Source organism: Silurus aristotelis, assembly GCF_946808225.1.
Source record: "Silurus aristotelis genome assembly, chromosome: 11".
Classification (NCBI taxonomy): domain Eukaryota; kingdom Metazoa; phylum Chordata; class Actinopteri; order Siluriformes; family Siluridae; genus Silurus; species Silurus aristotelis.
Window position 1 is genome coordinate 2,040,493 of NC_139584.1, and position 14,221 is coordinate 2,054,713.

The following is a 14,221-nucleotide window of genomic DNA, read 5'->3' on the forward strand; positions in this document are numbered from 1 at the left end:
CGCGGTGTTATTACACACCCGCTCTCGCTGTTTGTTTGTTCACGGTTTTGCCAGAAAACTAGATGTTTTTTTCGGGTTCAGTGACTCGGCTTTCGCTATTTAAAGACCCCGAACACTCGCGCCTTCACGAACGTGCACAGACACTGACTCTGTGCCTGAAATACGCCGATTCCTGGCAGCGTCACGGAACCTGGATCTTGCTAAGGTAGAGGTTTTACATGCCGAAATAATTTTTGAATGGGACCTGGATTGAATTAACTGGAAAGCCGATCTTCTTGAAGCTGGCTTTGTGCACAGGGGCATTGTCATGGTGGAACAGGTTTGGGTCTCAAAGAGTTCAAAGAGAAATCACATGTGGCTGATAAAGTCAGGTGTCCCAATACTTTTGGGCATACAGTGTACTGTATATAGACATTATAAGAGTTTATAAACAGAAACAAACCAAAGCACACAAGACCTCTTTCTCATGTGCATCACTTTTCAGTCATAAAATTAAAAGAGTGTTTTCTATGAAACAGGAGATTCTGAGGAAACAACATCAGCATGGAACATCTCCATAATGTGGAAACCAAATGTGTAGGTGGATCTTCAAGGGTTCGGCAGAGCCGTTAGAGCGAATAACAGCAAACGTCTGAGTAGCGACTGGTTCAATTATCGGGGGTGTTTTGTCTGTAGCACACATGCGCATGCACGCGCACACACACACACACACACACACACACACACACACACACACACACAAAAGGCCGTGGTGCATCATGCAGAGGAGTTAAAAATTACGTCGCACACCAACAGTAAAGGAACGGAAACGGAAAGGAAGCAACCTACTCCCAAAACTCGATGATGGGCGAGGTGGCGTTCTCTAACTCCTCGCAGGTCTTGTTCATGAAGGTGTAGTTGGAGTTGGTGCCGTTCCTGCAGGCGTCATGGCGGAAGGTCTCGATGCAGTTCTCCGTGTTCCAGGAGTTTGTGCAAGTGGACCACGGCAGTACAGCGGTGAAGGATTTTATAAGGTAATAGAAAGCCCATGCCAGGACCATGATGTAGTAGGTGTTGCAGAAGAACACGATAACAGAGGAGGCATAGCCGAGTCCTGAGACACAGAGTGAAGAAACGGAACAGGGAGACGGTTCGTTATCAGGAGATTGACAAACTGTAGGGTTTCATTCAAAACAGCACAACTTACTGAACTCCAAAAAGGAGGCGTGGCCTGTGGTTATAGATATAATAAAGGAGGTGTGGCCTGTGTTTATAGATACAGGTATTCGTCGACTTACGACCTATGCAACTTACGACCATTCGACTTTACGAACACAATCGCTAGCCGCTCTAGCGTGGCTTGTGTTTATAAATATAATAAAGGAGGCGTGGCCTGTGTTCATAGATATAAGAAAGGAAGCGTGGCCTGTGTTCATAGATATAATAAAGGAGGCGTGGCCTGTGTTTTTAGCTATCATAAAGGAGGCGTGGCCTGTGTTTACAGATATTATAAAGAAGGCATGGCCTGTGGTTATAGACATTATAAAGGAAGCGTGGCCTGTGTTTATAGATATAATAAAGGAGGCGTGGCCTGTGTTTATAGCTATCATAAAGGAGGCGTGGCCTGTGTTTACAGATATTATAAAGAAGGCATGGCCTGTGGTTATAGACATTATAAAGGAAGCGTGGCCTGTGTTTACAGATATTATAAAGAAGGGGTGGCCTGTGTTTATATACATAATAAAGGAGGCGTGGCCTGTGTTTACAGATATTATAAAGAAGACGTGGCCTGTGTTTACAGACATAATAAAGGAAGCGTGGCCTGTGTTTACCAATATTATAAAGAAGGCGTGGCCTGTGTTTATAGATATAATAAAGGAGGCGTGGCCTGTGTTTATATACATAATAAAGGAGGCGTGGCCTGTGTTTATAGATATAATAAAGGAGGCATGACCTGTGTTCATAGATATAATAAAGAAGGCGTGGCCTGTGTTTATAGACATAATAAAGAAGGCGTGGCCTGTGTTTATAGGTATAATAAAGGAGGCGTGGCCTGTGTTTACAGATATTATAAAGAAGGCATTGCCTGTGTTTATAGATATAATAAAGGAGGCGTGGTCTGTGTTTATAGATATAATAAAGGAGGCGTGGCCTGTGTTTTTACTACTAAATAAGAAAGTGTGGCTTAAGTGTTATTAATAAAGGTGGCATGGTTTGGTGGTTTTTACTGTAATAAGGAGGTGTGGCTTGGGTTTTTCAAGAAGGATGTTGGAGGGGGGGGGTGTAATGGAGGTGCTGCGAGCTAAGCAGAAGAAGGTCAGACCTTTAAAGAGTGGAGCGATGTTCCACATGGCGATGCCTCCAGCTTTCATAAACTGGCCCAGAGATATTTCCAGGAAAAAAATAGGAATTCCACCGAGGAATATAAACAACAGGTAGGGAATGAGAAAGGCTCCTGTGCAGGAAAGAGAAAAGAGAAAAAGAGAACATTTTTAATTAATTATGTCAATGCAGTTAACATGTTAATAACTGTCTCGTAGATGATTCCCGATATCACGTAGCTATAAACGGAAAAAAGGAGTTTTCACAGCGTTTCTGGTCACATGACACCGGGGTGATGGCTGATTATTTTCACCCCGTCTGATTTACTCCAGGTTTTATATAATTCACCTGTTTTAAATGCTCCTCTTTTTAATGTCTGGATGTCAATATAAAGTAATAAATGGATATGAAGAGATTTTCTGACTCTAAGAAATGCACAAAGAAACGTAAAGCGATTCATGCTCCACCCCCACCCTCCTTTTTCAATTCAACACACACACGGACACCATTTTTTCATTTCAGAGCTTTGGTTTCAGGTCGGTTGCAGTGACGCATTGCAGCCGAAGCCGCAGCAAAAAAAAAAACCCACCTCCAGACGAGAGATCTGAGAGTGGCTGAATTTATGTATTCATTTATTTACTCATTTGGGGCGGGAAGTGGGGCAAAAGTAGGAGGGGAAGGGGGAGGGGCTTCAATCGTGGACCAATCAAGTGCAGTGACTAAAGCCGTAATACACACTGACCAACAAATGATACGCTGAAATTGAATGAAGGTCCTGCTGAGAGAGATGAGGCGAGACGAGAAAAAAAGAGAGAGCAGGGGAGAGAAAGAGTGGGAGAGATAGTGTGAAAACACAACAGAAACAGAAAGATATATATGTGGCACTATTTATTTAAAAGAAAAATTCAACAGCATTGAATCAAAAATTGAAAAAAAAGGATTGGGATCGAGCCTCGAAGGCTGTACGGATCAAATCTAATGTAGACTACGGAGAGCAGGAGCGCTTGTGAATGAGTAGCAGGTTGTGCCTTCTGGGAAAAGAAAAATAAATAAATAAAGAGCTATTGTTCTGGGACAGAGCCCTTTTGATAAGAAGTCGAGACGGAGGCTAAGAGCGAGAGGAAGTGCTGCGCAGCCATAATAAAAAAAGGTCCAAAGAGACTCCCAGCCCTAAATTCTAAATCGAGGACAGAACTGTGTGAACACTCTCTCTCTCTCCCTCTCTTTCTCCATCTCTCTCCTTCTCTCCCTCTCCAAGGTGATCCACAGCACTGACCATCTGGCTGCTAATAGCGTCCTCTGTCGCAGTCATTTTTCCTGAAGGCATTAAAAGCTGAGCATTTATGCGTTTACTAATGCCTTCAGGAAATTAGTAATTTCTAATTACTAAAAGCTTTTATATACGCAGGAACACGCAGGTGTCCTCGGTGACACGAGCAACACATGAATTTGACATGATGTCACCGATGTCGTCCGAGTGACCTTTCCAGCTTTAAGTAAGATTAACATGCCAAGAGACGCCCAGGTCATATTTTTATATCCCCTCCCCACCCCCACCCCCAACAAATGAGCATGTGGTCAGTTTTGGGCTTTTTTTTCGACAGCATACGTTTACTACGTTACAGAGCGTGGTAACAAGTCTGTATCGAGCATGTCTGGTGTGTGTGAACAGGCTGTAAAACAGGTGCACAAGCACGGTCTCACTCGGATCTCAGTCGGGCGCTGCGGTGACGAAGGGGAGGCTATAAATACCCACTGCGGCACCGTCGCCGCTCTTATAGCACATGCAAACTGGCTTTCAATCAACATGTTCAGTTCGGGGGGTCCTGGTGGGATTTGTAATTACTCTTTGGCAAAAATAAATAAAAGAATGCAATCGATCGCAAGCTGCAGATCGCAACAGCTGGTTTTATCTTGACGGTCTGGAGGCCAACGAACGAATCTTGTATAGCGACGCTATAAAGAATAGTGTATTATAGTGTATAATGCGCTTCGGGGGTTACAGAAATCAGAAAGCAAATCCGTGTAATTAGTGTTGGACCTCTGGAATAAATTCCAATCGGTATTCCACTTTTGGAAGAGGTCCCCTGGTGGTCTAGTGGTTAAGATGCAGCGCTCTCACCGCTGCGACCCGGGTTTGATCCCCGGTCAAAAAAATAATTTGACAGAAAGAGACAGAATTGTGGCAAGGCACAGATCTGGCCAAGGTTACAAAAAGATTTCTGCTGCACTTAAGGTTCCTAAGAGCACAGTGGCCTCCATAATCCTCAAATGGAAGACTTTTGGGACGACCAAAACCCTTCCTAGAGCTGGCCGTCCGGCCAAACTGAGCTATCGGGGGAGAAGAGCCTTGGTGAGAGAGGTAAAGAAGAACCCAAAGATCACTGTGGCTGAGCTCCAGAGATGCACTCAGGAGATGGGAGAAAGTTGTAGAAAGTCAACCATCACTGCAGCCCTCCACCAGTCGGGGCTTTATGGCAGAGTGGCCTGACGGAAGCCTCTCCTCAGTGTAAGACACATGAAAGCCCGCATGGAGTTTGCTAAAAAACACCTGAAGGACTCCAAGATGGTGAGAAATAAGATTCTCTGGTCTGATGAGACCAAAATAGAACTTTTTGGCCTTAATTCTGAACGGTATGTGTGGAGAAAACCAGGCACTGCTCATCACCTGTCCAATACAGTCCCAACAGTGAAGCATGGTGGTGGCAGCATCATGCTGTGGGGGTGTTTTTCAGCTGCAGGGACAGGACGACTGGTTGCAATCGAGGGAAAGATGAATGCGGCCAAGTACAGGGATATCCTGGACAAAAACCTTCTCCAGAGTGCTCTGGACCTCAGACTGGGCTGAAGGTTTACCTTCCAACAAGACAATGACCCTAAGCACACAGCTAAAATAACGAAGGAGTGGCTTCACAACAACTCGGTGACTGTTCTTGAATGGCCCAGCCAGAGCAATGACTTAAACCCAATTGAGCATCTCTGGAGAGACCTAAAAATGGCTGTCCACCAACGTTTACCATCCAACCTGACAGAACTGGAGAGGACCTGCAAGGAGGAATGGCAGAGGATCCCTGAATCCAGGTGTGAAAAACTTGTTGCATCTTTCCCAAAAAGACTCCTGGCTGTATTAGATCAAAAGGGGGCTTCTACTAAATACTGAGCAAAGGGTCTGAATACTTAGGACCATGTGATATTTCAGTTTTTCTTTTTTAATAAATCTGCAACAATGTCAACAATTCTGTGTTTTTCTGTCAATATGGGGAGCTGTGTGTACATTCATGAGGAAGAAGAATGAACCTAAATGATTTTAGCAAATGGCTGCAATATAACAAAGAGTGAAAAATTTAAGGGGGTCTGAATACTTTCCGTACCCACTGTAAGTGTATATATTTTTATATATATAAAAACTCACCACCACCATTCTTGTAGCAGAGGTAAGGGAAGCGCCACACGTTCCCCAGTCCGACAGCGAAGCCCACGCAAGACATGATGAAGTCCATATGCCTGGTCCATGTCTCTCTCTCAGGCTGGATGCGCTTCTTCTCGCGACTGGCATCTGCAAGATTGCTTTTAGCAGGCTGGTGGTGGTTTCCGTTCACCACCTCACAGGTGTCCGTCCCCAAGTCAATGGCACAGCCGTTCTCACCAGACACATTCTTCTGGCTTTTCTCCATCCTAAACACAAACGTACACACTCACTCAACACAATCAGACCTCGAGCCAGAAGGGAACCCCAATAAAAAATTAAAAAAAATAATAAATCAGTCAATGCCTCTGGGATTGTGGAAATAATCCCCAAAAAATCTCTTTGTTGCTTTTTTGTTTTCATTTTTGTTTTTATTTGTATGGCTCGAGTCCTTTACTGACACACAAAAAAATGTCCTTCTGTTCTTCTTCTTGTCTGCATAAAAAAAACTGTTAAAGGATTAACAGGATCTGGTCCTCTGTCTTTCTTTAGAATATCCCTTATAATAAAGGCTTATTTCTGAAGATCAGGTCTTGTTATTTCAAACATATATTCATAAAAAAAAAAAGGCTCACTGATAGCCTTCTTGGGGGAGATGTTTGTCCCTATATATATATAATATTCTATAATTAAGGATTAAACGTGAGTAATAAAGACGCGGGTCGCACGGAAGGAGAAAACAAAAAACGTCGGAAAAAAACAAGAGGAGAAAAAAAGGGCACCTTCAAAAACAATCCACGAAACACTTGAAGGTGAGTCTGAAGAATCGCATCGGCTCGTATCTCTCGAAGAGGAGGCGACTGTCGGGTCGGGAAAAAAAACAGAGGAAAAAAAAAAGGAAACCAGCCGGTCAATGTACAGGAATTACATTCACCGATACACGGAGCAAATTCCCCGCCTGTGACTACACCATCATCTCCACTGCGCTCCTGAGATCCACCCGCGTGCTCGAATAACAGGTGTAACGGTACCCTGTGTGTGTGTGTGTGTGTGTGTGTGTGTATGGGCGGTGCTGCCTGGTTGTTCTCGCTCTGTCTCCGGCGCTCTCTGTCCCCGTGTCCGCAGGCGCTCGGAGCGTTAAGTGCGCGCGTCACTCTGAGCTCCACCAACCCCCCTGCAGATCCTACAGACATTAGTGTGGAAGGCCAAAAGGAGCAGAAACACGGCCAGATCTGCACCACTGCTACTGCTCAGTAGTACCACACATCAGTAGACAGGAGGTACTGAGTTTTTATTTCTAGTTTAATTTTTTATTTCCCTTCGATCGATTTTTATAATACAAAAGGCGTAAAGTTTAGCTGATATAAAATATAATACTACATTATATCTATCTGCCTGTCTGTCTGCCTGTCTGTCTGTCTGTCTATCGATCTATGTCTGTCTGTCTCTCTGTCTAGTCTGTCTGTCTGTCAATCTATCTGTCTGTCCGCCCGTCCGTCTATCTGTCTTTCTGTCTCTCTGTCCATCTATCTATCTATCTGTCTGTCTGTCTGTCTGTCTGTCTGTCTGTCTGTCTTGTCCATCTATCTATCTATCTATCTATCTATCTATCTATCTATCTATCTATCTATCTATCTATCTGTCTGTCTGTCTGTCTGTCTGTCTGTCTGTCTGTCTGTCTGTCTGTCTGTCTGTCTGCCTGCCTAATTGGCAATTTATTTGTAAAATAACAATGATTATGAGTTTGTCAATGGAGGAGATCAGACTGTGTCATAGAGGTTATCAGTCTGTGGCATGGGGGTGATCAGTCTGTGTCATGGAGGAGATCAGTCTGTGGCATGGAGGAGATCAGACTGTGTCATGGAGGAGATCAGTCTGTGGCATGGAGGAGATCAGTCTGTGTCATGGAGGTGATCAGACTGTGTCATGGAGGTGATCAGTCTGTGGCATGGAGGAGATCAGTCTGTGTCATAGAGGTGATCAGACTGTGTCATGGAGGTGATCAGACTGTGTCATGGAGGTGATCAGTCTGTGGCATGGAGGAGATCAGTCTGTGGCATGGGGTAGATCAGTCTGTGACATGGAGGAAATCAGTCTGTGACATAGAGGTGATCAGACTGTGTAATGGAGGAGATCAGTCTGTGTCATGGAGGAGATCAGACTGTGTCATAGAGGTGATCAGTCTGTGGCATGGGGGTGATCAGACTGTGTCATGGAGGAGATCAGACTGTGGCATGGAGGATATCAGTCTGTGGCACTGCTGAGGTGGTGTGGAAGCCCAGATTTCTTTGACATTGGCCTTCAGCTAATTTGCATTTTTTGGTCTTGTTTCTCATTTTCCTCTTGACAATACACCAGAGATTCTCTATGGGGTTCAGTTCTGGTGAATTTGCTGGTCAGTCAATCACACCAACACCATGGACATTTAACCAACTTTTGGTGCTTTTGGTGTGGGCAGGTGCCAAATCCTGCTGGAAAATAAAATCAGCATCTCCATAAAGCTGGTCAGCAGAGGGAAGCATGAACTTCTCTAAAACTTCCTGGTAGACGGCTGTGCTGATCTTGGACCTGATAAAACACAGTGGACCAACACTAGCAATCTCCTCAATTTCCTGAATGAGCTTCGTTTCACTTTTTTCTACCACATCTTTTCCTTCCATTCAACCTCCCATGAATGTGCTTGGATCCAGCAGTCTGTGAACAGCAGCTTCTTTAGCGATGACCTTTTGTGTCTCACTCTCCATGTGCAGGGTTTCAATGATTATCTTCTGGATAACTGTCAAGTCAGCAGTCTTCCACCATGATTGTGGAGCCTAAACCAGACTGAGACACCATTTAAAGGCTCAGGAACCTTTTGTAGGTGTTTGGAGTTAATGAGCTGATTAGAGTGAGACACCACGAGTCTCCAATATTCAACTTTTTCACAATATTCTCATTTTCTGAGATTTTCAGCTGTAAGCCAAAATCGTCACAATTTAAAGAAATAAACACTTCAAATATATCAGTCTGTGTATATACGAGTTTGACTTTTAGTATTGAATTACTAAAATAAATAGTATTAAATAAATACAAACTTTTTAGTGATATTGTAATTTATTGAGATGCCCCTGTATAAATATATAATGGTAGGTTCTGTTTTTCACCACTGTGTCAAAACAGCTTTCTGCCAATCACTTGTAAATGTCATGTTCTGATCCTCATGTTACTGTATGTTGCTGATTTTAGTCTCGAGGTGTCGGATCAGTACTATTCGGGCTAACCACCAAGTAATACGTTGCGTCCTGTGGCTCTGTTACCAGATCTGTGGAACGTGCTGAACCCCAGTCAGCCATAAATATTCATTTTAATGTGCCTCTGACTCACAGGTCATGTGTAACACATTCACCGAGTACGTGTCCTGACTCCGACGCAGTGCTTCACTGTAGTCTGTAAAAAGACCTTCTCACTGGCAACTTTTGCAACTGTATTCTAAATTTATATATATATATATATATATATATATATAAAGGTCATTCTAGGTCATTTTATTTAAAAGACCGTATGTCGGTCGTGTGTATAGTAACATGTCAGTAAATGGCATTTACAGGTTGGCTGAAGAATGAAATTCATAAACACTGGTGTGACTATTAATCTAAAATAAATACATACATCTTGCGCATATTCCCAATTTTCATTTTTGATTTACAGATTTATACTGAGCAGTATATAGGATATAGAAGTATATACATGTATATATCCTACTGTACTTATTGGAATTTCTCTATCTGTCTGTCTGTCTGTCTGTCTGTCTGTCTGTCTGTCTGTCTGTCTGTCTGTAGATAACTAACTGACTATATACTCATATTGCCCGATATTGTGGCTTGAACCCTGGCGTTTTAAACTGTTGGTAAGACTATAACTAAATAAACACTACTACATTTTACATTGACTTTTCTTTTTACGGAAATAGATCCAGTTTGGATTACTTTCACAGGAGTGGCAGCATTTATCTAAGATCGAACTTCCAAAAAACACCACAGGAGTCACAGAAGTTGGACAGCATTCAAATCCGAATCCGGGACAAATGAATGATACCAAGAAGCAATACGATGATCACATCAACCTCACACACAAACATGGCAGAGATTTATAACTCCTGTTCCACTGAGAACCAGATGGCCAGATGCTCCGAGTAATGAAAGTGAAACTCCATTTAACGCTCCACGGATAATCAAGTAAATATACATGTACTTTAGTCTATATTTTACTCGTACATAACGTCGTCCAACTGTCCAGGCCCGAGAGAACAACCAGCAAAGATCAAATCCATATGTGCAGCTATAAACTGTAGGCATGCTGGAATTGACCTATGGGAGGGATGTACAGTGAAGGGGAGGACTGATGGAAAATGTTTAGCAGGAGACTGAAATCTTACCTCCTTGTACAAGACTTGAATTCACACAATCTTTAACCTCTTTCCCTCTCTCTCTCTCTCGATCGCTGTATGTCTCTAACACACACAAGACCGTAAATAAGTTATTCAGTGCAGTATCAAACAAAGCAACATATAAAATTAAACCTATGGTGATTAGAAACACTATTCATTGAAGTATAAAAACATAAAAAAAAAAATATAAAAAAAAAAGTTTTGAGCAACAAGGCTAGAAATAAAAATAAAAAAAAAATTCCCCAAAAAAAAAAAAAAATCCCTGTAGTGCAAAAAATTAATAAATAAATGCAAAATTGTGCAAGAGGTGTAAAGAGGACCTGAAAATAAGTAAAAACTGACTGTAAAATAAGCATTCGATAGACTTAAAAATTCAGAGCTGAATGTGATTTGATGCAGAGTTTTTTAAATTCAACTTAAAAAAAAAAAGCTGGTTGGTTGAAGGCAATATCGCCTCTTCTTCTAAATAAAAAGGCCACAGCAGATAAAACCGGGGTGCAAAATGTCATTAGTAATGTTCATTGTCAATTAAAATATAGTGGAGTAAAAAGTACGTCATAAGAAGACAGAAAATTTGCTTATAACTTTTAACTCGGTTTATTTTTAGACTATAAATGATGATCTAACATCATCTCAACATCTTCTCCACCTTGGTGCTGTGAAAATGAATAAAACCATGTCATGGCACACATTCGTTTGCACCATCTTGTGGCACTTGAGTATAGAGTGGTGTGAAAAAGTGTCATGTGACCCCGGTTCATTAGGAAGTAATTGCAGTGTTTTCCCATGCGGTCAGTTCATTGAGGAAGGTTCTCTTTCTCTCTTGGGCCTTGTTTGGTATGGATATTAGATTAGATTAGATTAGATAACATTTACAAAGCCAATGAAATTAGGTTAGCATCTAACCAGAAGTGCATAAGTGGCTTATTTACAATAAATAAGAGTAGATAAATAGTGTATGAGGTTCTTATATACAGGGATGATGGTGATTAATGTACAGAAGGTGCAGTAGGTAATAATATATAATAATATACAATATACTGTAAAAACATTATACATAGATATCAGAAGATAATATACTCAGATGACATGATATAGTTATGTACAAGTGTGAATGTACAGTATGTATTCAAATTATATATATATATATATATATATATATATATATATATATATATATATATATATATATATATATATATATATATATATATATATAGACAAAAGTTTATGGACACCTGACCATAAGATTAGTATGTGCTTTTTGAATTCCAGATTTACTCCCCATTTTCTGCTATAACAACCTCCACTCATTTAGGAACCATGTTTCTAGATTTTTGGATGAGATCTTCCACTCCAGCCCATATAAAGCAGATCTTCATGGAGCTGGCTTTCTGCACTGGGGCAGTGTCCTGCTGGAACAAGTTTGGGAAAAACCACATATGGCTGGGAAAGTCAGGTGTCCTAAAACTTTTGTCAATATACTGTATAAATAAATAGATACATACAAACAAACAAACAAACAAACAAACAAACAAACAAATATAGATAGATAGATAGATAGATAGATAGATAGATAGATAGATAGATAGATAGATAGATAGATAGACAGACAGACAGACAGACAGACAGACAGACAGACAGACAGACAGACAGACAGACTGACTGACTGACTGTTAGGAAGTTTTCCTATCTAGCTCAAAAGACCAAATAAGAATTCTCACTATCTGGTGTGCGCTGATTAGGGGGATTGTACCCGCCGCAGGGTGTCAGTAAAATGCAGAATGCATGCCGCGGCTCCGTATTCTGGCCTTTTATACTCTCGATGGGGGGATGCACTGTGATGTCATAGATAGCTTGTCATTGCTTGGTAAACTGTACATCTGCCTCTAGTGGTGAAGCATGGAAATACAACTGAATAGGAATCCTCTCTTACACAGACAGACAGACAGACAGACAGACAGACTAGACAGACAGACAGACAGACAGACAGACAGACAGACAGACAGATATAATGTAGTATTATATTTTATATCAGCTAAACTTTACGCCTTTTGTATTATAAAAGTCGATCGAAGGGAAATAAAAAATAGAACTAGAAATAAAAACTCAGAGCAGTAGTACCTCCTCTCTTCTACTGCGTGGTACTACTGAGCAGTAGCAGTGGTGCAGATCTGGCCGTGTTTGTGCTCCTTTTGGCCTTCCACACTGATGTCTGTAGGATCTGCAGGAGGTTGGTGGAGCTCAGAGAGACGCACACATAAAAAACTACAGATTTTTATAGAAACCTACTTTTGAAAGTATAAGTACACAAAAAAACATTGTAATTGTGAGTCTGAAACTGGTTTGGGTCTCCTGGAAAATCTCTTATTAGCAGAACATCCAAAGATGTCCTATACAATTGTGTTCCACATGACAATCTCCACAAACACACTGCGAAATCTAGTGGAAATGTGGAACGGGACGTTTAAAAAGAAGCACATAACAATCTCATGGTTGGGTGTCCACAAACATTTGGCCGCATTGTGTACTTAAAACCAAACCAAGTGATTAATAACAAAGACAGAAGAGCACAGACCACGTTGGAGATCAAATTTATCATCTCAAATGTCTTGCCTTCATTTTATAAAAATGGTTTGTGTGTAGGAGTATGAGTGTGTGTGTGAGTGTGTGACTGACTCATCATGTGTGTGTGTTACAGTTTGCAGTGACTGCATGTGGCACTGAAAGCTGATTCTACTCCTCAGGCATGGACCTCAGAGCAGAAGGTGGCATCAAGGATCATTTGTATCTTTTTCTGGATTCCAAAGTAACAAAACCCTAAATAATCAGAACCCTGAGTAATCAGAACCCTAAATAACCCCTGGGGTTCCCAAAACTGGTGTCTCTGGGGTGACTCGATCGAGAGGAACCCATGGTCTCTCCTTTAATTTTTGTTTGCTACTCAGACTATGATTTTCGTTTTCACTTCATCAATAAAAACAGATGACGTCTGTTAGTTCCTCATCAACGTGGCGTGCGTCTGACTCGGTAAAAAGAACAGAGGTCAAGAAAACAAGAACAAAAAAACAAAGTGTTGAATTTAGTGATGTTATAAATACGATACTGAACCTCTTGGAGCCATAAAGTAACATTTTTAATGACAATCTGGATCTGAATCATGAAGCGCTGAAGACCTGTCAGGCTTTTTTTGTGCTAAAGGTCAGGGACACTGGGCAGCGGTGGACGACTTTAAGACTTTTAGACAGTAATTGCTCAACTCGACGTTTCAGACCATGAGGAGAAATATCATGTCAATTAAAGTATAGTTTTCCACATCTATTTCCAGTTTTAGATTCTAAATAGTTTGTTTGATTGATTAAAACCTATAGATTTTTACAGCTAACTATTATTCACTGACTCTCAGCTGTATAAGGAGATTGACGTTAAACGCTGCTTCCATCTGGTGGCGGAACTTGTGTACTGCATGTAATTAATTTTGCCAACCCGAGTGTCAATTAAATACAATAAAGACAATTAAGCACGTTTTATAGAATAAACACAACCTATACTGCAAATATAAACAATATATAATATAACAATACCGCGCACCAGGCAGGTTTTATGTTTAAAAAAATAGATTAAATGAAAAAGGGGGGAATAAGTAATCATGATTTAATGGACCAGGAATGTGCATCAACAAAAAAGACCCTACATACCTGTTTTATTCTAATAACAAGTCACAAACGCGTACACTGCTGCAAATCCTGATTTATTTAAAAAGACATGAGTCTGCTGACCAACATGCCGCGTTAACAAACAAATAACAAACAATAACCATAATGTTGTAATAGAAATGTTTTTTTCTTTGTTTACGTCACAGTACTTAGGGGGAAGTATTAATTGTATTAATATATATATGTATACCTAAATAATTGTGTAAGTAAAAAAATCCCCCGCAAAAATGCATTTAGAAACTGTTGAGTTCCCCCTCCCCTTCCTCACAGTGGTTTGACCCACTGCCTGCGTTCCCAGTTCATCTCACCTGCTCTACACACACGAGTCAGGTGTGCGTTCATCTCACCTGCTCTACACACACGAGTCAGGTG

General features: G+C 41.2%; 1 protein-coding gene across 2 annotated transcripts in view; it reads right to left on the reverse strand.

Moving 5' to 3' along the window:
- LOC310733566 (sodium- and chloride-dependent creatine transporter 1-like) overlaps positions 1–13,912 on the reverse strand; it is a 33,135-nt gene extending 19,223 nt beyond the window's left edge. Inside the window, exons 1-4 of one of the 2 annotated variants that reach the window (XM_083554920.1) lie at positions 13,832–13,912; positions 5,714–5,976; positions 2,303–2,434; positions 829–1,093 (exon numbers count right to left, since the gene is read on the reverse strand). In XM_083554920.1, coding sequence (XP_083411046.1) covers positions 829–1,093; positions 2,303–2,434; positions 5,714–5,975 — 659 coding nt within the window. In that variant the 5' untranslated portion in view covers position 5,976; positions 13,832–13,912. Of the gene's footprint in view, positions 1–828; positions 1,094–2,302; positions 2,435–5,713; positions 6,320–13,831 lie in introns of those variants that run through there. The other variant, XM_083554919.1, reaches the window with a different exon arrangement.
- Between the last annotated feature and the right edge of the window lie 309 nt (positions 13,913–14,221).